Here is a 22,091-nt window from a genome sequence, read left to right on the forward strand (position 1 = left end):
AAGAAGAGAGGCATAATTATGTTCTTCAGTTACTGCTCACTGATATTTTGGTTTGCTTTGGTTTTCATATTCAAACTGTCCCTATGCTCTTATATATTTTTCTCTTGCTCTTGTCAAAGATCACTTCCATACGTAAATAAATTCAACCCCTGTCCAATTACTTAAGTGGTGTTAGGCCTTGTACATTCTCTCTAGGGACTCAAAGTGCTTTTCACTCTTAAATCATGTATCAGACCTCAAAGAAAGAGACTTGCAGATTGAATGTAAACCACAGGAAGTACAACTGTCAATTTTAATTTCTAAGAGCCTCAATAAAAGCATACAAACATTCAAGCCTACAGCAATTAAACATCAGAAATAGCCAGGGGCTGGTGGCTCACACCTGTAATCCTAGCTACTCAGGAGGCTTAGATCTGAGGATCCTAGTACAAAGCCAGCCTGGTGGCTTTCATGAAACTCTTATCTCCAATAAACCACTCAGAAAACCAGAAGTAGAGCTGTGGCTCAAGTGGTAGAGTGCTAGCCTTGAGCTGAGTGCAAGCCCCACAACCGCCAAAACAAAAAACAAAAACAGAAATGCAAACTAGAGTCTAAATATAATCACTGTGGACATCAATATGAAAGATAAAACTTAAAAGGATAAATACTAAAACCAAGTAACAGAACCCACAGAATGCTATGGGGAACATTAAAATAATGTTCATGGTATAATGTTAACTGTAGTTTTAAAAAAAAGTTGTATGATCCAATTTTATTATACTTGTAATGGGACAGTGCAGCTTCTAAAACAATGGGGAAGCAAATGATGGGAAGCAATAAAACAGGAGCTCACCACACCAGTCTACAAATACTACATGGTCAACAAGATTGACAAGAGATAGAAAACTAAGGGGAAAAAAAAAGAAAACTAAGGAAAAAAAGAACTAGCTGCTAAGCAAGTTATTTATCTAACAATGGCTTTAAAATAGCTTAACCTCTTTAGTTCCTTTGTCTATTTAGTGATTGGTTTATTAGCTTTGGGAGGAGCTAGTTTCTTGAGCTTCTGTATTATTTTGTATATTAGGCCTTTTTCTGATGTACTGCTGGTAAAGATCTTCTCCCAGTCTGTTGACTTTCTAGTTTAGAGACTATGTCCTTTACTATGCAGAAACTTTTTAGTTTGATGTAACCCCAATTTGTCAAGTCTTTCTCCTATCTGCTGTGCCCCTGGAACTCTTAAAAAGTTTCTGCCGGGCTGGGAAGGTGGCTCAGTGGTAGAGCGCTTGCCTTGCAAGCCTGAGGCCCTGGGTTCGATTCCTCAGAACCACATAAGCAAAAAGAAAAAAAGCCGAAGTGGCGCTGTGACTCAAGTGGTAGAGTGCTAGCCTTGAGCTGAAGAGCTAAGGGACAGCGCCCAGGCCTAGAGTTCAGGCCCCACGACCGGACCCAAAAAAAAAATTAAAAAAAAAAAAGTTTCTGCCAATGCAGGAGGGATCACAATACCAAATTTCAAGCTCTACTATCATAACAAAAACAGCTTGGTACTGGTACAAAAAGAAACCTGAAGACCAATGGAACAGACTAGAGGACCCAGAAATAAAGCCGCATATGTACCGTCAGTTGATATTTGACAAAGGAGCCAAAGACATACAGTGGAAGAATCATAAACTCTTCAACTACTGGTACTGGGAAAACTGGGTGGTCACATGCAGAAAAATGAAAGTGGACGCTAGCCTATCACCATGCCCTAACATCAACTCAAAATGGATTAAAGACCTCAACATCAAACCTGATACTCTGAAACTACCGCAGGACAAAGTAGGAGAGACGCTTGAACTTACAGGCACAGGCAAGAACTTCCTGAACAGAGAGTCCCAGGGTCACAACAAATTGGAGAGAGACTCAACAAATGGGACTACCTTAACATAAAAAGTTTCTACACAGGGGCTGGGAAGGTGGCTCAGTGGTAGAGTGCTTGCCTTGCATGCCTGAGGTCCTGGGTTCGATTCCTCAGCACCACATAAGCAAAAAGAAAAAAGCCAGAAGTGGTGCTGTGATCAAGTGGTAGAGTGCTAGCCTTGAGCTGAAGAGCTGAGGGACAGCGCCCAGGCCCAGAGTTCAGGCCCCACAATCGGACCCAAAAAAAAAAAAAGAAACACAGCATAGACTTACATTGCCAGAATCTTCAAACTGGATTAAGTGGATCCCTAGTAACTAAGACACCTGCAGTTAGCTTTTAAAATCCTTAGTGAAAGGTAGTATCACCCAATGCTTCAAATTGTTTCAATTTTCAACTTCAATGTCCAAAACACATAATACAAGAAGTTAAGACTCAAAGACTAAGAACAGACAACAGACAACAGCGGTTGTAGATACTCAAATGAACCTTCCAAAGTAATTATGCATATGATGCATTCTCCAGGAAGAAAAAAGACTCCAGGACTGGCAAAACAAAAAACAAACAAACAATTTAAAAAAAAAAAAAAAACAGAATTCTGCTGGAACCTGGGTTTCACAAAGACATTGACAAAGAGTCCATAAATATTAAAAGAAACACTGTAGTTCATCACCCATGTAAATGGGCTGCATAAGCCAGTATAATGTAGAAGAAATGTTTAACACTCATTCACAAAACTTATCTACAAAGCAACACATATGTGGCAGGAATTATGCGAAGTATTACACGTATATTATGGCAGCCTATTGGCCAGTAGGGAAGAGAGGCAAACAGGAGGTTCTTTGCATAGTGAAAACCATTTGTTATGCTAGCAGCTAAGGGGAGAAGAAAAGAGGGGGAGAGTTCAGACTTCAAGGAAAGGTGAAGTTATCACCAGTAAGTAACGGAATTTTGGAACCCCTGAGAGACAAAAATTTTAGAACAAACAATTTTAGGGCATCAAACTTTATAAGAACTGCTAAAAAAAAATCCAATCCACACAGAAAAACAAGTCATTCTTGGTGGCCCTTTGAGTTGGGTAATATTGGCAGACCGCGCCTAAGTTTTTGCTGAAATTATAATTAAAGATCAGTCTCAAGGTTATAGAGTGTATGAAAATTTTAACTAAAATGGCAGTTTTACATTATTATATAGTCCCTTTTCAATATTCAAACAATTAAAATATGGAGTTTATCTGTTGGCCTTAGGGATTGGAGGGAGCACAAAAATGGAGAGACAAAGGGTGAACCCACCCACTAGACACTGCTGAAAATAAACTATACAACTCTTGGTGGGGACAGGAGGAAAAAGAGAGAGTAAGGGAAAGAGTGACACTGTCCAAAAAAATATGTACTCAAAGCTGGGGGCTCGTGGCTCACTCCTATAATCCTAGATACTCAGGAGGTTGAGATCTGAGGATCGAGGTTCAAAGCCAGCCAGGGCAGGAAAGTCAGTAAGACCCTATCTCCAAAAATACTTAGAAAAAGCCCCAAGTGGCACTGTGGCTCAAGTAGTAGAGCACTAGCCTTGACTAAAAGAAGCTCAGAGATAGTGCCCTGGCCCAGAGTTTCTCTGCCCCTAAAGAAAGAGAAGTCCTAACTTCAAATGAACCAGTAATTACTCACAATGAAGACTAGCTATGGGAGGAACCAGAGAGGAGATAAAACTCCTGGTGTCTCCTGTACCAGCAGAGGGTCAGCTTCAACATTCTTTCCCTGTAACTAACCTGCCTCATCTACCAACCATAATCTTTCCATTACCTACCTTTCAAGTAGCTGAGATTATTGCTGTGAGCCATCACACTTGGCTGCCTTGTTAATAATTTTCCAAAAGACTTACTTAAAATTATTTGTTTTTGTTTTGTTGGTCCGGTCGTGGGGCCTGAACTCTGGGTCTGGGCGCTTTCCCTCAGCTCTTCAGCTCAACGCTAGCACTCTACCACTTGAGCCACAGCACCACTTCCAGCTTTTTTCTTTTTTCTTTTTATTGATGTGGTGCTGAGGAATCGAACCCAGGGCCTCAGGCATGCAAGGCAAGTGCTCTACCACCGAGCTACCTTCCCAGCCCCAATTATTTGTTTTTAGAATTATTAACTTCAACATAGAAAAAAGAAATTTAAAGACTGAGAATCAAGCAGCCCTGGCTTGCAGGCCAGAACTAAAGCCCTTGGGAGCTAATTTATGTTATTCCCTGGGCAAGAGGGAGGTGACTCAGGGACTTAAAAATGAGGCTAACTAGGGCTGGGAAGGTGGCTTAGTAGTAGAGTGCTTGCCTTACATGCATGAGGCCCTGGGTTCGATTCCTCAGCACCAGATAAGCAGAAAAGGTCTGAAGTGGCGCTGTGGCTCAAGTGGTAGAGTGCTAGCCTTGAGCAAACAGCTCAGGGACAGTGCTCAGGCCCTGAGTTCAAGCCCCAGGAATGGCAGGAAAAAAACAAAAAGTTACCCAAACTGGGTGCTGGTGGCTCATGCCTGTAATCCTAGATATTCAAGAGGCTGTGATATGAGGATCACAGTTCAATGCTAGCCTAGGCATTAAAGTCCAATTAACCACCAGAAAACTGGAAATGGCACTGTGCTCTCAAAGTGGTAGAGTACTAGCTTTGAGCAAAAAAAGCTCAGAGAGGGGGCTGGGAAGGTGGCTCAGTTGTAGAGCGCTTGTCTTGCATGCCTGAGGCCCTGGGTTCGATTCCTCAGCACCACATAAGCAAAAAGAAAAAAGCTGGAAGTAGCGCTGTGGCTCAAGTGGTAGAGCGCTAGCCTTGAGCTGAAGAGCTGAGGGACAGTGCCCAGGCCCAGAGTTCAGACCCCAGGACAGGACTCAAAAAAAAAAAAAGAAAAAAAAGCTCAGAGACAGTGCCTAAGCCCTGAGTTCAAGCCCTATGACTAACCAAAATTAATTAATAATGTTACCCTTAGGTGGCAGGTCAGGCTAGATGTTCCTCAAAATTCATTCTCTTGGGGCTGGGAAGGTGGCTCAGTGGTAGAGTGTTTGCCTTGCATGCATGAGATCCTGGGTTCCATTCCTCAGCACCACATAAGCAGAAAAGGCCGAAGTGGCGCTGTGGCTCCGTAGAGTGCTAGCCTTGAGTTGAAGAGCTGAGGGACAGCGTCCAGGCCCAGAGTTCAAGATCCACAACCGACCAAAAGAAAAAAGAAAAGAATAGAACATTGGTCTTTTCCAGGTGACTTTTCCACCTTGTATTGCAACAGGCCAGAACCAAACAAGGTACTTAGGAACTATGTCCAACCACACAAATGAGAATGAGCAAAGAAGCCTCCTTGAAACTCACTATCCCTCACTATCACTGCCCCACCAGCCTGGATCCCAGGATAACCTCACAGAACAAGGCTGGCCCCCTCGACTATTAACAGATGAAACAATTATCCCTTCTATCTTACCTAAATACAGAATTTTTGCACCTCTTGTTTATACCAGCATTAGCTATGCACAAAACATACATATCGAAAGTAAACACTAAGATTTTAGAGGGAAAACATACGTAAAAACGCAACACTACCACAGAAAGAAAAAGGACAAAGACAAGCCAGCAAACTAGACGGGAGGAATGTCAAAATGACATGCTTATAAAAAGACTACTCATCGTGCAAACCACTCTTTTACTATCCTTTTAGCCCTAAAATGTTTTCATGTGGTCTTCATGAAAGTGTTTAAGTATTCAAGTGATTCTACTACCATAATTGGCATCCTCTAAAGGAAAAGATTATGTAGGCTAAAGATGGAAATACTCATTTCAATGACAAATCATATTTGCTTATTAAGTATTAACAAATTTGCCTCCTGACTTATATACCAGTCTTCCAGGACTTCACCAAACTCAGGCATTTAACTTTGGAGCACTTAAAGAGATCAGATCTCTTCCCCAGGGAGCCGGAGCTAAGGAAAATCCAAAGGTGATACAAGCCTTTGGCTTAGCCTAATAGTGGGATCCTAGGAATTAAGATCCCTAAGGAGTAAGGCTCTGTGGCTCATGCTCTATATCCCAGTACCTCAGGAGGCTCAGATCTGAGGATCACGGTTCTTTGAAGGCAGCCCAGAAAAAGCTGGAGGCTGAGAAGATGGCTCAGTGAGAAAGTGCTTGCCTTGAACGCATGAGGCCTCGGGCTGGGAAGGTGGCTCAGTGGTAGAGTGTTTGCCTTGCATGCCTGAGGCCCTGGGTTCGATTCCTCAGCACCACATAAGCAAAAAGAAAAAAAAGCCGGAGATGGCGCTGTGGCTCAAGTGGTAGAACGCTAGCCTTGAGCTGAAGAGCTGAGGGACAATGCCTGGGCCCAGAGTTCAGGTCCCACAACTGGACCAAAAAAAAAAAAAAAGAATGCATGAGGCCTTTGGTTCCATTCCTCAGCACCACATAAACAGAAAAAGTCGGAAGTGGCCCTGTGGCTCAAGAGCTAGAGTGCTAGCCTTGAGCTTTAATGTTGAGGGACACAGCGACCAGGCCCAGAGTTCAAGACCCACGACCGGACCCAAAAAAAAAAAAGTTTAATTTTTAAAGGGAAAAAAGTTCAACCTTATTTTCACTATTCATTTGAAATTCTATTTCCATTGTTACACAAAAATTACAGGAAGCCACTGTTTTGGATTAAGCTCTTGCACAGAACCCCAACAGGTCAGGCTAAAAATCAAAATGAAGCCACTCATGCTATAAAGGTCAACCAACTGAAAGCTTATGGTGAGGTCTTAAGTCAGGAAGTCTTAACAGCCAAATTTCCCCCAAAGGCCAATTTCAATTGGCATGAAAATGAAGTTTCCCAACCAGGGACCAATGGCTCATCCCTATAATCTTAACTACTCCCAAGGCTGAAATCTGAATATCTATAATCTTAAATACTCCAGAGGCTGAGATCTGAATATCGGAGTTCAAAGCCAGCCTGGGCAGAAAACTCCCTTGAGACTCTCATCTCCAATTACCCATCAAAAACCAGAAGTGGTGCTGTAGCTCAAGTGGCAGAGGGCTAGCCTTGTGCACAAAGAGGCTCAGAGACAGTGTCCAGGCCTCAAGTAATGGTAACTGAAGTAACCTAATGTCAACCAAATCGGCTCTTTTATTGTTGCAATATTGTTGTGTAGCCTCCACAGAAAAGTAACTTTGAAACCAGTGACTGAATGTAAGGCAGGAGCTGCCTATAATCTTAGCTATTCAGGAGGCTGCGATCTGAGAGGGCTTGAGCCTGTAATCTCCTAACTACTCTGTAGGCCAAGATCTGAAGATCAGGTTCAATTCAATGCCAGCCAGGGCAGGAAAAGACTCTTCAATCAACCACCAAAAAGTGGTAGAATCATGACTAAGTTGGTAGAGCACTAGCCTTGAATAAAAAAGGTCAGGGGCAACAACTAGGCTCTGGAGTACAAGCTCCAGAACAGATATGGAGGGAGGGAGGGAGGGACTCAAGAAGAGAGAGAAACAGTTCAAGTCGTAGAATGCCATCTCACCAGCAAAAGATTAAAGAAATGCAATCTTTGTGTCTACCAGTTTATGGATGTTCAACAATTTCCAACAGTACTCCAGAAGTAGAAGGATATGAGAAAATATTGAGAATTAAAACACTAAAGTGCATACCTCACTCCTACCAGCAATCTTTGTAAATAACTACCCCAAAAGGAGTGAAGTTAGAATGAAATGGACTTCATGGGAGATTCAAAGTTGACCACGTATATACAATTTAAACATTTTATATCTTGCAAGTATTGTAATACTTGATGTACAGACAAATTAACAAAATGAATTTTTTTTTAATTTTTTTGGTTGGTTGTGGGGCCTGCTGGGTACTGTCCCTCATCTCTTCAGCTCAAGGCTAGCACTGTACCACTTTGAGCCATAGTGCCACTGTGGTGCTGAGGAATGGAACCCAGAGCCTCATGCATACAAGGCAAGCACTCTACCACTGAGCCACCTTCCCAGCCCCTGAATTAAAATTTTGATGGCAATTTATTCTTGGACAGTTTGTCTTTTAAATGTTTTGATAGAGCCAAACATAATTGCTCATTCCTGTAATCCCTGCTGTTAGGAAGGAAGAAACAGAGTGCAGCTGAGGCAAAAAGCTAGGAAGGCCCCACAAACAAGTTGGGCACAGTTGTTCATGTCTGTAATCACAACTACAAGGTCCTGAGTTCAAACCTCATCCCACTACCACCAAAAAATAATTCTTAAGACTATTAGCTTAACAATTCTGTGATAATTTTTAGCTATAATAGCTTAAAAAAAAAAAAAAACAGCGCTGGTGGCTCATGCCTATAATCCTACTCAGGAGGCTGAGATCTAAGGATCACGGTTCAAAGCCAGCCTGGGCAGGAAAGTCTGTGAGACTCTTATCGCCAATTAACCACCAGAATATCAGAAGTGACGCCGTGGATCAAGTGGTAGATAAATCATCTTGAGCTGAAGAGCTCAGGAACAGAGTCCAGGCCCAGAGTTCAAGCCCCACAAAAGAAGTTTAAGAAGACATTAATCTCGGAACTCTCCACCAGCAAATATTTTATAGAACTGTCCTTGATCCATCATAGGTAGAAAGGGACTCTACTTGAAAAAAATCGAGTATTGAGTCTTTAACAATCATTTCCTCCATGGAGTGAACGAAATGTTTTTCTTCTCCTTTTCTCCCTATTTTAACCCTGTTTTACTGAAATCCTTGCTAAAATTTAACTCAAATGGTCAAAGTGTGAGCAGTTTAACACTGCCACCAATAATATCCACAGATCAGCAAATGAGACTTGAGCTGGAAACAGGTACCTACCTGCTCTCCTACCCAGAGGGTTAGGACACACTCATTTTGAGCCATCCAAAACTATCTCAGGTGCCACTTTAATCTTACTTAAAAACATTTTATCATCTCACTACAGTCCCAAATTACCTTATAGTTCACCCATTGCCTACAGAATAAAATTCAAACTCCTCGGCCTATTATGTCAGTCTTTCATAGTGGCAATAGTATCAAGCAAGTACACTATGAGTTAGCCCATATTTTGCCCTAGACTTGTAGGCCAGATCATAGAATCTGGCAGCTGGAAACAAACTCTGAAATCTTAAATGAGTATATTGGCACCTATAAAACCTGATCCATGGGCTGTTTTGTGCTCTAAGTAGAAGCAAACATGTAAGATAACTAAATGCTAAACACTCTACAAATGCAGGATGTTGGTTTTTCTGTCCTGCATTCAGTCAAACATCAGTAATTATAAACAACAGAACTACTGAGACCCTATCAGACTTGGGTACTCCAAGTAAACTAGTTAGTATAAAGCGAATAGTTTCAAAGAAAGTCCAGTTATAAAACCAGTGAGACCAGCTACTTAGACCTCTAGTTTCCTTAATAATCTGATCTATGCCAACTAGTTTACAATACTATCAGATAGAGGCATTCGCTATTACCTTGCTGAGTGACTAAATCCCTAAAATACAATGACAAAAAAGGCTATCTACAAAGGAAAATGCCTCTCAGATATCAATGACAGATAGTTTAGATCATATGTAAAACAATGGAATTACAAAGGAAAAGTAGAGGGCTGGGAAGGTGGCTTAGTGGTGAGTGCTTGCATTGCATGCATGAGGCCCTGGGTTCAATTCCTCAGCATCACATAAGCAGAAAAAACTGGGAGAGCCAGGCACCGGTGGCTCACGCCTGTAATCCTAGCTACTCAGGAGGCTGCGATTTGAGGATCTCGGTTCAAAGCCAGCCCGGGTAGAAAAGTCTGTGAGGCTCTGATCTCCAATAAACCACTGGAAAACTGGAAGTATCGCTGTGACTCAAGAGGTAGAGTGCTCACCTTGAGCTGATGAGCGCAGGGACAGCGTCCAGGCCCAGAGTTCAAGCCCCACGACCAACAAAAAAAAAAAAAAGAAAGAAAAGAAAAAGCCGGGAGTGACACTGTGACTCAAGAGCTAAGGGACAGTACCCAGGCCCACAGTTCAGGCCCCATGACGGACAAAAAACAAAAACAAAACAAAACGAAGGAGTAGGAGAAAAATGGGGGAAGGGGTTACAAGTTTGACAAGAAATGTACTTATTACCTTACTTATGTAACTGTAACCCCTCTGTACATCATTTTGACAAAGGGGAAAAAAAAAGCCTGCAGTACAGTGGTAAAACATTCCCTGGAGCAAAAAAAAAAAAGCGGGGGGGGGGGGGCGGGGGGGGGGGGGGGACAGTGCCCAGGCCCAGAATCCAATCCCCAGGACTGGCAAAAAAAAAAGCTTATATTTATTAAAGGTAACAATTCAATCTCTTTAAACCAAATAAAATATAAATAAATAAGTTTTTTAAAATAAATAAAAATTAGCAACTTCACATTGAGGCAGGATAAATTAGGGGAATTGAAGCCAGGTGAAGACGACTCAGAAACAAGGTATTTAGAAACACAGAAGCACTATCTTTGCTTCAAAGAGAGATAACAGGATGCATTCCTTCCTGAGAGACACATTTCTCACCCCAAAAATTAACATTTGTTAGGCAGGATCTATCACTTCCTGAAAGAAATAATTCCCAAAGTAACAAAAGAGGACCCAACCAGAATGGTAAACAAGAGCTAGGAACTTAGAAATTCTACCACCACCAAGAGTCCGGGAGAGCAAAGATAAAGGCCTCTCTTTTCCAGTCTTTAAGTCAGACCCCAAACTTTTATCATATAAATACCCTGGAGGACAAGAGGCAAGAGCTAGGTCTGTCTCCTTTAGAACACCCAGAAAGTGCCTCTCTGCCTTTCTGCTTGTTTGCATGCCTATTTGCCTTTTTGTTTGTTCATTCGACTACTCAATGAAACTCTGCCAAGTTATCCATTGTGACTTGTACAAAAATTCTTATTCTGCAATTGAAGTCAAGGTCTCTAAGTGAAGAGTCCCTACTTTTAGAGGGAAACTTCATAAACCCTCACCAGTATTCAATGACAAAATCATAAAGAAATTTGAAAGGAATCACAAATTTAACTATAAAAACTTAAGCAGGGGAGCTGGGAAGGTGGGTCAGAGGAAGAGTGCTTGCCTTGCATGCATGAGGCCATGGGTTTGATTTCTCAGCACCACATAAGCAGAAAAAGCCGGAAGTGGGGCTGAGGCTCAAGTGATAGAGTGCTGGGACAAGTGCCCAGGCCCAGAGTTCAGGCCCCACAACCAACCAAAAAAAAAAAAATCTCCACTTAAAATTTCCATTCTGTTAACTAATCTCATTTCACCCACTTAGTTTGAGTATGTGTACTCTTCTTGCTCTTCCAAAGCCTTACTCCCTGGTCTTTAAAAATGTTCATGAAGCCAGGCGCCGGTGGCTCACGCCTATATAATCCCAGCTACTCAGGAGGCTGAGATCTGAGGATCACAGTTCAAAGCCAACCAGGGAGGCTGGGAAGGTGGCTCAGTGGTAGAGCCTGAGGCCCTGGGTTCGATTCCTCAGCACCACAAAAGCAAAAAAGAAAAAAGCCAGAAGTGGCGCTGTGGCTCAAGTGGTAGAGCACTAGCCTTGAGCTGAAGAGCTGAGGGACAGCACCCACGCCCAGAGTTCAGGCCCCACGACCGGACCCCCCCCCCCCCAAAAAAAAGGCAACCAGGACAGGAAAGTCCTTGAAACTCTTAACTCCAATAAATCACCAGAAAACCGGAAATGGCGCTGTAGCTCAAGTGGTGGACGGCTAGCCTTGAGCTGAAGAGCTTAGGGGCACCGCTCAGGCCCAGAGTTCAAGCCCCACGACCGACAAAAAAAAAGTTCATGAGCCGAGTTTGGTTGGCTCTCGCCTGTAATCCTACCTACTGAGGAGAGGCTGAGCTCTGAAGATTGCAGTTAAAAGCCAGCCCAGGTAGGAAAGTCTGTGAAGGCTCTCACCAGAAAACCAGAGGTGGCACTGTGACAGTGATAGAGCCCTCACCCACCTAGAGCTTAAGAGCTCAGGGATAGTGCCTAGGCCCAGATTTCAAGCCCCATGACTGACACCTCTCCCCCACCAAAAAAAAAAAAAAAAAATCTTCATGACAATCAAAATTTTGGAGAACTAAATATGAGGGAAATTCATTACTTAAAAAAATCTTGTTGGGGGCTGGGAAGGTGGCTCAGTGGTAGAGCGCATGCCTTGCATGCCAGAGGCCCTGGGTTCGATTCCTCAGTACCACGTAAGCAAAAAGAAAAAAGCCGGAAGTGGCGCTGTGGCTCAAGTGGTAGAGCGCTAGCCTTGAGCTGAAGAGCTGAGGGACAGCGCCCAAGCCCAGAATTCAAGCCCCTCGGCTGACCAAAAAAAAAAAATCTTGCTGGTTTTTGAAATTCAAAAGATTTTTACAAAAACCACCAAGTACTTATATCAAGCCTTTCATATATTGGGTTTATGTAAAGCAGTGTTGATTCATGTCTACTAAAAAGCTCTCCAGTTATCTTTCAAAGGGCCACATATTGCAAATGCTAAAAACATACTGGAGCACCAACTAAGACTTCCCACAAAGAGCAAGTTCCTACAGTAGACAAAGCATGTGGAGTATTCCCTTTCATCACACCAATGCTATTTGCTTGGATTCCTGCCAACAACAGGGCTCAAGTAGATTTATCTTTCCTGTGGATCCTGTAGTACATTTGCCTAATGCAGTGCCCTAGATTTTACAAATTACATTCATCAGTGTACTTGCAAGTCTGCAGATTCAAACATTTTCAAGGAGGCCTCGATGCAAGTCTGCAGATTCAAACATTTTCAAGGAGGCCTCGAGCCATTTGTATAGAAGAGACCGCCTTGATCATCGATAAAAATACTATTATGCGGTTACCTACTATCTTTTGTGATTTTAAATTTCTTTAAATTTGCTTGGCTTTTAGAAAAGCCAGGGTTGAGCCAATAAGGTGTTGCCCAGTCTGCATTCACACTGCACCCTAAGAATCCACACATACCAAAGATCTGCTTGAAAGCTTTTAAGGCCAAAATTTTCTATTCTGCGGCCATGACTAAAGGAAACTTGAAATTATCAACTACACAGTAAGAGCCGAAGAGAGGACTTAAAATAACACAACGAAGGAGTTTGCAGTCCGATGTCTGTATGAAAAATTACTAAAACGAAACGCGAGCAAACATTATCATCTCTGGCTCATGCTGAGATGCTTTCTCACTGAAAAGTTTGATAAGCTCTTTGAGAAGCACTTTTAAGGCATTTTCTTGTATTACAACGCTAATCACCGCAGCATAATTCAGGTCTAATGCCCCATGATGTTACAAAACCCAGAAGGCAGAGGAATCCGACTCATGAATTGGTTCAGTCTAGGGCAGCTAACAGTTCAGTTACCCAAGGGCCAGCACAGGACAAAGCCACACCCACCCGTTTCCCGCCCCCCCTCCTTGTGAATCATGACAAACAAAACCTGGCAAGCACCAACCTAAACAGACGGTTACCTGTCCAGGGGCGTGGAGTGGGTGTAAAATGGCTTCCCGGGGCGTTCTGCCACACAGTAGTAAGTCACAAGCCATGCGGGGGTACCAGCTCACAAAAAGGTGGGAGAGGAAACAAGAGTCCCCAACTCAATCGACTCAGATCCAAACTCGAGAAGGACCGAAATGCCCGGCAAATGGAAGGAGAGGAAGGAATGGGCATGCCTGGGTCTGCACCCGACCGACCCCACAGGCACCCCGGGCACGGCCGTCAGCACGCACCAAAAAGCAGACCCGGCGGGATGTAGGGAGCGGAGCGGGGAAGGAAGGGGCATAAGCTGTGCAGCCCTGATTGGCGTTCCCCCAGCACACTCCGCAGCCCACCGGGCCCCGCGGCAACTCTGGCGGCCCCGTCAGCCCGGCGCCCCCTCCGAAGCCGCCTCCACCCCGCCACAGGTGGGCCGAGCTCCGGGAACCGGGGCCAGCTTCGCCCAGAGAATTAAGTTTCTAATAATACAACTTTAGGCGGATCACCGCCGGCGTCGCTCGAGCCCGGAGCCGACCCAGGAGGCAACTTCAGGGCGCGGAAAGCGGCCTGGGAGCGCAGGCCGGGGTGGGGATGGGGTAGCCGGCCAGGAGGACGCGAGGCGAGCCAGGAAGGGGGGTGGAGGGATAAGAGGAGAGGGCCGGAGGCCGGAGGTGGGGGGGCGAGCCGGGAGCGGGGGCCATGGAGAGAGGGGGGGCGAGCCTAAAAGAGGACGCACCGGGAGTGGGGGTAGAAGGGGGAGCAGTCGGGAGGGGGGCAGGCAGAGAGTGGGCTGGGAGACCGAAGGGGGCGGGCCGGCGGCTGAGGGGAGCAGCCCCGGGAGTTGGGGGGGGAGAACGGGCCGGAGGATGAGTTCGTCTGAGCGGGCCCGGGGATGTGGGCCAGAGTGAGGACAACTGAGTGGGCCGGGGGAGGAGGGGGGCGGGATGAGGGGGAGCGGAGCGGCCGGGGGGGGACGGGATGGGGGGGCACCCGGCCGGGGCTGAGGTGCAACGGGGCCGGGGTGGGGGGACGGGATTGGGGGCACCCGGCCGGGGCTGAGGTGCAACGGGAGTGGGGGGGAGCGGGACTGGGGGGGGGCACCCGGCCGGGGCTGAGGTGCAACGGGGCCGGGGTGGGGGGACGGGATTGGGGGGCACCCGGCCGGGGCTGAGGTGGAACGGGAGTGGGGGGGAGCGGGATTGGGGGGCACCCGGCCGGGGCTGAGGTGGAACGGGGCCGGGGTGGGGGGGACGGGATGGGGGGGCACCCGGCCGGGGCTGAGGTGGAACAGGGCTGGGGGGGGGGAGCGGGATTGGGGGGCACCCGGCCGGGGCTGAGGTGGAACGGGGCCGGGGTGGGGGGACGGGATTGGGGGGCACCCGGCCGGGGCTGAGGTGGAACGGGGCCGGGGGGGGAGCGGGATTGGGGGGCACCCGGCCGGGGCTGAGGTGGAACGGGGCCGGGGGGGGGAGCGGCCCCGGCTGCGGCGCCGGGCCCCCCAGGTGCGTCCCCGGGCGCGGCCGCGCTCACCAGGTACCAGACGCCGAGCAGGATGGTTCCGGTGCGGACATGGCAGCACAAGCAGCAGCTGTTGGAGTAAAACCGCGTCCAGGGCGCGACCATCTTCATGGCTCTGGGCGCGGGCGCCGTGGCGCGGAAGGTGCGTCCCAAGTTTGCGAGAGCGTCGTCTGCGAGCCCGCGCTGGGCCCCGCCGCGCCGCTGCTGCGGGTCCCTCGGCCGCTGCGGCTCCCAACCCTACCGGCCGGCCCGCTCGCCCCCAAGCTGCCTTGGAGACCTCAGGCGACGGCCGCGGCTGGACGCTGAGCTCCGAGCTGGCGGCGCCCGCGGGAGGAGGGAGGGGCGGGGCCGCTCGGGTCACGTGGCCCGCCCGGGCCGTGACGTCACCGCGGGATCCGCCGGTTCATTGTAAATAAAGTACGAGGTAACAGTCGGACCCCCGGGAGGCTCAGGGTCTCCCAGTGTTCCTCTGGCCGTGGGGGTGACTGCCCTGCGTCGGTTCGTGTAGTGTAGTTCGCCGTGTTCTCCCCACTTCGGTCTTGCAGACAATGCCCCAAGCGCACTCCGGTTCTGTGGCAAAACTGGGGGAGGGAAGGCGCGTGGGGTGATTCCCGTCAGCCGCAGTATACAGGACCTTTGCCCAGCCCGCTCCGAGCAGTTTCTCAGCTTCCCGGCTCAATCCACCACGGTTACGGTCATCTTTTCCCAGAAAATCGGATGTGTGTCAAGGACATCCTGGCTGTGCTTGGGTAGCATTTTTAATGGTGACCGAGGCTCTCGAATTGCTGCCACGGGATCTCTGCAAGACAAAACACACAGCTGGGAGGACTGTTCAGACTAGAGTGGGGGTTGACTTCCTCCCAGCTGGTGTTTGGTGTTGAAGGCCCACATCCGAGTTTAGGCGCTGACCACTGTGAAAGCAGGAATATCAGATAAGGCGAGATTTTCAGCTCTTGTGAAAGTTTTATAACAGACTTGGAGCAAGAAACAAAATAGGCTTGGTTTAAATTTTTTTTGGGGGGGGCAGGGGTCTCAGTCGTGGGGCCTGAACTCTGGGCCTGGGTGCAGTCCCTCAGCTCTTCAGCTCAAGGTTAGCACTCTACCACTTCAGCCACAGCGCCACTTCTGGCTTTTTCTGCTTATGTGGTGCTAAGGAATCGAACCCAGGGCCTCAGGCATGCAAGGCAAGCGCTCTACCCCTGAGCCACCTTCCCAGCCCACGGTTTAAATTTCTTAAGGAGTCCAGCGCTAGGATTACACCTGTAATTCTAGCTACTTAGGAGGCTGAGATCTGAGGATCGTGGTTCAAAGCCAGCCCTGGCAGGATAGTCCGGGAAACTATCACCATACCAGAAGTGGACCTGTGGAACCGAGTGTAGAACACTACCCTTAAGCAAAAACAGCCCAGGGATAAATTCAAGCCCCACCACCAACCAAAAAAAAAAAATCATAAGGAAAGAAATATTTTTCTTTTTTTGCCTATCTTAGGACTTGAACTCAGGACTTGGGTGCTGTCCCTTAACTTGAGCCACAACTCCATTTCTGACTTTATGGTAGGTAATTGGAGATAAGACTTGAACAGATTTTTCTACTAGAGCTGGCTTCAAACTGCAATCCTCAGATCTCAGGACATGAGGGAAATTTTTCTTTTCTTTTTTTTTTTTTGCCAGTCCTGGGGCTTGAACTCAGGGCCTGGGCACTGTCCCTGAGCTTTTTTTGCTCAAGGCTAACACTCTACCATTTGAACCACAGGCCACTTTGGCTTTTTCTGTTTATGTGGTATTGAGGAATCGAACCCAGGGCTTCATGTATGTGAGGCAGGTGCTCTACCACTAAGCCACATTGATAGATTATTAGACTTTGCCGGAAAACCAGGCAGACACCCAGGTACAGAGAACAAAGGAAAGTTTATTGCCCAGAAAGGGCCGGCAAGACCCCTTTTCACAAGGGAGAAGTGAGAAGCGCTGGCTATTGTCTGAGGTGACCTCTATAACCTAGGAGGTTTAGAAGGGGCTAGGAGGCAGTGACCCTGGTGTGGACATGAAGGCCAGGGGCTTCATCATGATGGTCTAGGATTTTGGCTGCCATCCAAGTAGTAGATAAGGGCCCTGCAGCTGCCCAGACCTGAAGGTCACTCTAAGGGGCTCTTGCTGCCTTATATGGTGGTAGCAGCCCCAGAGAAGTGCCATCCCAAGGTAAAGGGGGCTGGAGGCTGATTATTTACTGCCTTTACTACATGGGCCTAGTGTTGCCTAGGAAGGGAGCATGCTAAGCTATGGAAAGGGAGCTCATTTAGCTAACAAACATTCTCAGCCAAGAGATTTTTCTTATATGGAAAGAAATGTTAGGTAAGACTATTTAAAACCTGGATTAGTTTTACAAGGATGTAAAGCTGCCAGATTCTTTTTTTTTCTTTTCTTTTGTGCCAATCCTGGGGCTTGAACTCAGAATCTAGGCACTGTCCTTGAGCTTTTCTGCTCAAAGCTAGTGCTCTAATACTTCAGCCACAGCTCTACTTCCAGCTTTTTGGTGCTTATCTGGAGACGAGAGAACCTTAGACCTCAGAATTCTGAGCAGCACAGTTTACAGACAGGAGCTACCAGCTCCTGGCCCAGGTTTTGTTTTTGTCAGTCCTGGAGCTTGTACTCTGTGCCTAGGTGCTGTCCCTGAGCTTCTTTGGCTCAAGGCTAGTGCTCTACCACTTGAGCTACAGCACCACTTCTAACTTTTTCTGAATAGTTTATTGGATTTGAGTTTCACGGGACTTTCCTGCCTGGGGTTGGCCTTGAACTGCTATCCTCAGAACTCAACCTCCTGAGTAGCTAGGATTAGAGGCCTGAGCAACCAGCACTCAGCCTAGGTTCTTAATAGATTAAAGCTGGATTCTAAGTGATGGAGAGCTTTTCCAGAGATTGCCAGTGCAAGTCCTGAACAGAAGCAAGTAACATTATTGTGAAGGTTAATCAGAAAAACAACGTAAAAGCTCAATTTCTATTGAGCTTTAATTGAGAAATAAAATTTCTCAATTTCTTCAAAGTTGTTTTCTTTAATATTAGAGATAAATTTCTAGGATCTTCCATTTAATATTTAATTATGAGCTGCAATTTTAGCTTAGTGGAAATTTAGCTCATTTGCCTAGCATGTGAAAGGCTCTAGGTTCCATCCTTATCACTACAATAACAATAATAATTATGCCCATGGCCATACTCCAAATATAGAACAAACATTAGGACTCTCAGAAAGCATAGAAATACAGTATCAGAATAAGAAATGTTAAAATAATGAAATAATCTCTTTCTGCATGATAAAAAAGAATAAGAAATGTTGCCTTAAAAGATACTTTGAAGCTTCAAACTCTCAGAATGTTCCCACAGTGACCTCCTTACTTTCCTTCTTCTTACTCCCTTAACAGAATTTCAGATATATTGAATCATTTTTAGATTCATGATTCATGGGAATTTTATTTTTCAAGTTCTGAAGTCACATAACAAATTGCTGTAGATAAGAAAATCCATGGTAAGGGCTGGGAAGGTGGCTCAGTGGCAGAGTGCTTGCCTTGCATGCATGAGGTCCTGGGTTCGATTCCTCAGCACCACATAAGCAGAAAAAGCTGGAAGTGGCACTGTAGCTCAAGTGGTAGAGGGCTAGCCTTGAGCTGAAGAGCTGAGGGACAGCGCCTAGGTCCAGAGTTCAGGTCCCACGTCCAGCAAAAAAAAAGAAAATCCATGGTAAGTCACACTTATAATCCTAAATAGCTACTCAGGAGACTAGGAGACTAGGATCTGGGAATCTGTTCAAAGCCAGTCAGGCAGAAAAGTCTTCAAGACTCCATCTCCAATTAACAATCAAAAAAAGCTAGATTGGACAGATCCTGGTGGAGGGAAGAAAGCATTTCAACTCATCTTCAGGATACTGACCAAGAATTCTGATGGGGGTAAAGGGAATGTTTGCATAATTAAGCAGATCCAGGCATATAGTACCCTCATTAATATTTTTTGTTTTGGTTTTTTGTTTTTTTTGTTTTGTTAGTCATGGGGTTTGAATTCAGGGGCTGGGCACTGTCCTTGAGCTCTTTTTGCTCAAAGCTAGTATTCTACCATTTTGAGCCACAGCGCCACTTCCAGTTTTCTGGTGGTTAATTGGAAATAAAAGTCTCATGGACTTTCCTGCCTGGAGTTGAACTATGATCTCAGATCCTAGCCTCTGCTAGGATTACAGGCAGGAGCCACTAGCATCTGGCCCACCTGGTTAATCTTTATCTCAGTTCTGGTCTCCCTAAGGAGTTCCAAAGAGTTGTCACTCTTAGGTCTGCCCCAGAGAACAGCCCCCTCCCTGAAGTAGGTTATGTTCCTAAGCCTGAAGCCTGACAGAAGTAACGCCATTTTGTCCCCCAAGGAAAAAGGCCTCTGACCCCAGAATTGTTTGCTCAAGCTGGTTTTGCAAAAAACTGTTTGCTCAGCCAGTTCTGCAAAAAATCCCCCCAAAATGTTCCAGCCACCCAGTATTGCAGGAAGTACGTCTAAGTTTACTGATGATGCTCAGTTTCACATCAGCATAAGCTTTGAAAAACAAAGAGGAAAAATATGCAGTTTGTCTTGCCTGTAATCCTAGCTACTCAGGAGGCTGAGATCTGAGAATCATGGTTCAAAGCCAGCCCAGGCAGAAAACCAGAAGTGACGCTGTGGCTCAAGTTGTAAAGTGCTCGCCTTGAGCTGAAGAGTGCAGGGACAGCATCCAAGCCCAGAGTTCAAGCCCCATGACCGATAAGGAAGGATGGAAGGAAGGAAAGTAAATTGAGGAGAATGGAAAAGGAATAAGCCAGACTTGACCATCAATAGGTGAGGACCGTTTATTGCCAGTGAGGGCACAGACCTTACCATGAGTTTGGAAGTTGTGCAAGGAATTGGATTTGAGGGTGGGCTTATACAGGGCTTTACAGGGAAGCAGAGAATTAAAAAATGGGCTATATTCTTTTGTGGGCCCAGGGTGGAATGCTCTGCTGGGGTGAGAGGGACTTGCAGCCAGGCCTAGGTTAAAATAACCTGCCTGTGGACACGTATGGGCAAGTTTGCTCGTGTGCACCTGGTGTCTTGATTAAGGAATAAGGCAGGACTCAATCCTTCATATTCCGTCTTTAGATAAATAAAAAGATTGGATTGAGAGGGGAGAGGCAAGCCCTTCAGTGGGCCCAAATAAAGAGTCAGTACTTTTTAACAACAGCAGTTTCTAAGTATCTGTTATACTACCATCTAGTTTTCCTAAAAAGGAAAAAAGGAAAATGTCACCCCTAGGCTTGTTAGAAAAGAAATCCATGTATCTATGTATGCTATGGGGTACTGTGGATTCTCTTCTAAAATACTGAAGAGCTTCTCTCCTCTTAGGGGAGATAAAATAGAGCCTACCTGGCTTTTATTCAGTCTCCAAAGAAACTAAGGAGTTAATCTTTCATCAATTCGGTGAACAGGAAGTTTTTTTTTTTTTCTTTGTGCTGGTCAGAGGGCTTGAACTTGGGGCCCAAGCTCTACCCTCAGCTTCTTTGAGTCAAGGCTAGCGCTCAACCATTTGGACCACAGAACCATTCCTGGCCTTTTCTGAGTAGTTATTGGTGGTGTTTCCTAGACTTACCTCATCCTTCTGAGTAGCTAGAATTACAGGTCTGAGTTATGAGTGCCCCCACCCCTATGTTCTGTGTATATGTATGCATGCACATGTGCATGTACATACACCTAACAGACAGGAGGCATGGTGTAATGACATCTGAGCTGGTCTGGGCCTAAATAGTGTCAGGATCAAGGGACAGGGTCACAGGAAACTGGAAAGTCTCCCAAGTTCAAGGCACAGGACTGACAAGTCCAGTCCCACCCCTGTCTCTAGGAATTCAGACATGCCAATCACCTAGGAGGTGGGACTTCCCCTCTACCGTTAAGACAAGATGGCACTAGTTAAACCAAATTCCCTATCCACCATGTGGCCAAGATGGCACCTTTTAGACCCAGCATCCCCACTTCAACATCAGACATAGAAATCTGAAATAAGTCAGGGCCCCCTCTGCTGCCAGAAACCTGAAATAAGCCAGGACCCTCTCCCCTGCAAGGGTATATTTTGGTGAAAGCAAACCAGCCATTGCTGAAACCAACCTGACTGGAAGGAACTTGGCCTTCTGTAACCATGCTTGCATTCTGCACTATTTCCTATGTTAGGAAAAATCAAGCAGACAAAAGGAAAGAAGTCGACAGAGACCTCAACAGATCAGATCAGGATTTAATCATCACTTCACCTCACTGGAGCTCCAAGTAAGACTGAGCAGGGTGGGAAAACAAGGAGCAAGGGGCATGGGGAAGTTAGGATTAGGGTTTAAATATAGCTGGGTATGAGAGTCTTTGGGATTTGTAATGTCTTTGTAGCTGTCCTAGCGGCAAAGTATTACCTGGAATAACTCAAGGACAGGGAATCAGTTCTGGGGAGATTTTCAGGAGGGTTCCCTGGGAGAGGGTGGTCAGTGGACCATAGGAGCAACATTGAGTTATGAGAGCAAAGCAGAGTCCTATCACTATATACCACCTGCAGTTTCTAAGAAACTGTCACACATCTGTAAAATTTCCTGGGATTTTTCACTTTCCTACACCTAACCTTTGCAAAAGTTCTTCCCAGAAACTTGCTTCATATGTGTGCATCCCCCTCCCCACCTAAACTTGCTTACAAACGCCCAGTGCAAACTATAGTAAGTGCTCAAGACTTTGGAAGGGACTCCTCTAGGCCCACTGACATAAAATAAACCTTCCAAGTGTTTCACTTGATCTTCAATGGTCTATTCATCTTTCCATGACAATTCATAGCCAGCACAGGCAGAAAAGTCCATGAGACTCTTATCTTCAACTAACCAGGATAAAAGCTGGAAGTAGAGCTGTGGCCCTAGGGGTAGAGTGCCAACTGATGGGAATCTGCATTGTTCTCATAGCCCAAAGCTGCTTTCATGTACACTTGACTCACTCTCCAGGGCCATTTCTTAGAAGTGCTCACCTTGGAGCAATTTTCAGAAAAACCACACCTGTTGAAAAGTAAGCATTGCCCTGGATAGAACTATTTGCCACCTGCCTGAGTGACTAGGTATTGACTTCCTCGTTTTGTTATGGCATCAAAGACCAGCAGAGATCAAGTTACATCTGACAAACTTGCAAGAGTCCTCTCTCCCTCTATGGATCCATTTATAATTGCTACAAAAGACCTGTAAGTGCAAACTGAAATAGCAATTAAACAATCATATTTTCTTAAGTTTTTAACTGAATA

General features: G+C 46.0%; 1 protein-coding gene across 1 annotated transcript in view; it reads right to left on the bottom strand.

Moving 5' to 3' along the window:
• Laptm4b (lysosomal protein transmembrane 4 beta) overlaps window positions 1-15,081 on the bottom strand; it is a 53,014-nt gene extending 37,933 nt beyond the window's left edge. Inside the window, exon 1 of the mRNA XM_042673125.1 lies at window positions 14,817-15,081. Within this exon, the coding sequence (XP_042529059.1) occupies window positions 14,817-14,915 (99 nt within the window). The 5' untranslated portion in view covers window positions 14,916-15,081. The remainder of the gene's footprint in view (window positions 1-14,816) is intronic.
• Window positions 15,082-22,091: the final 7,010 nt, after the last annotated feature.

Source organism: Dipodomys spectabilis, unplaced genomic scaffold, assembly GCF_019054845.1.
Source record: "Dipodomys spectabilis isolate Male_0828 unplaced genomic scaffold, ASM1905484v1 ptg000783l, whole genome shotgun sequence".
NCBI lineage: Eukaryota > Metazoa > Chordata > Mammalia > Rodentia > Heteromyidae > Dipodomys > Dipodomys spectabilis.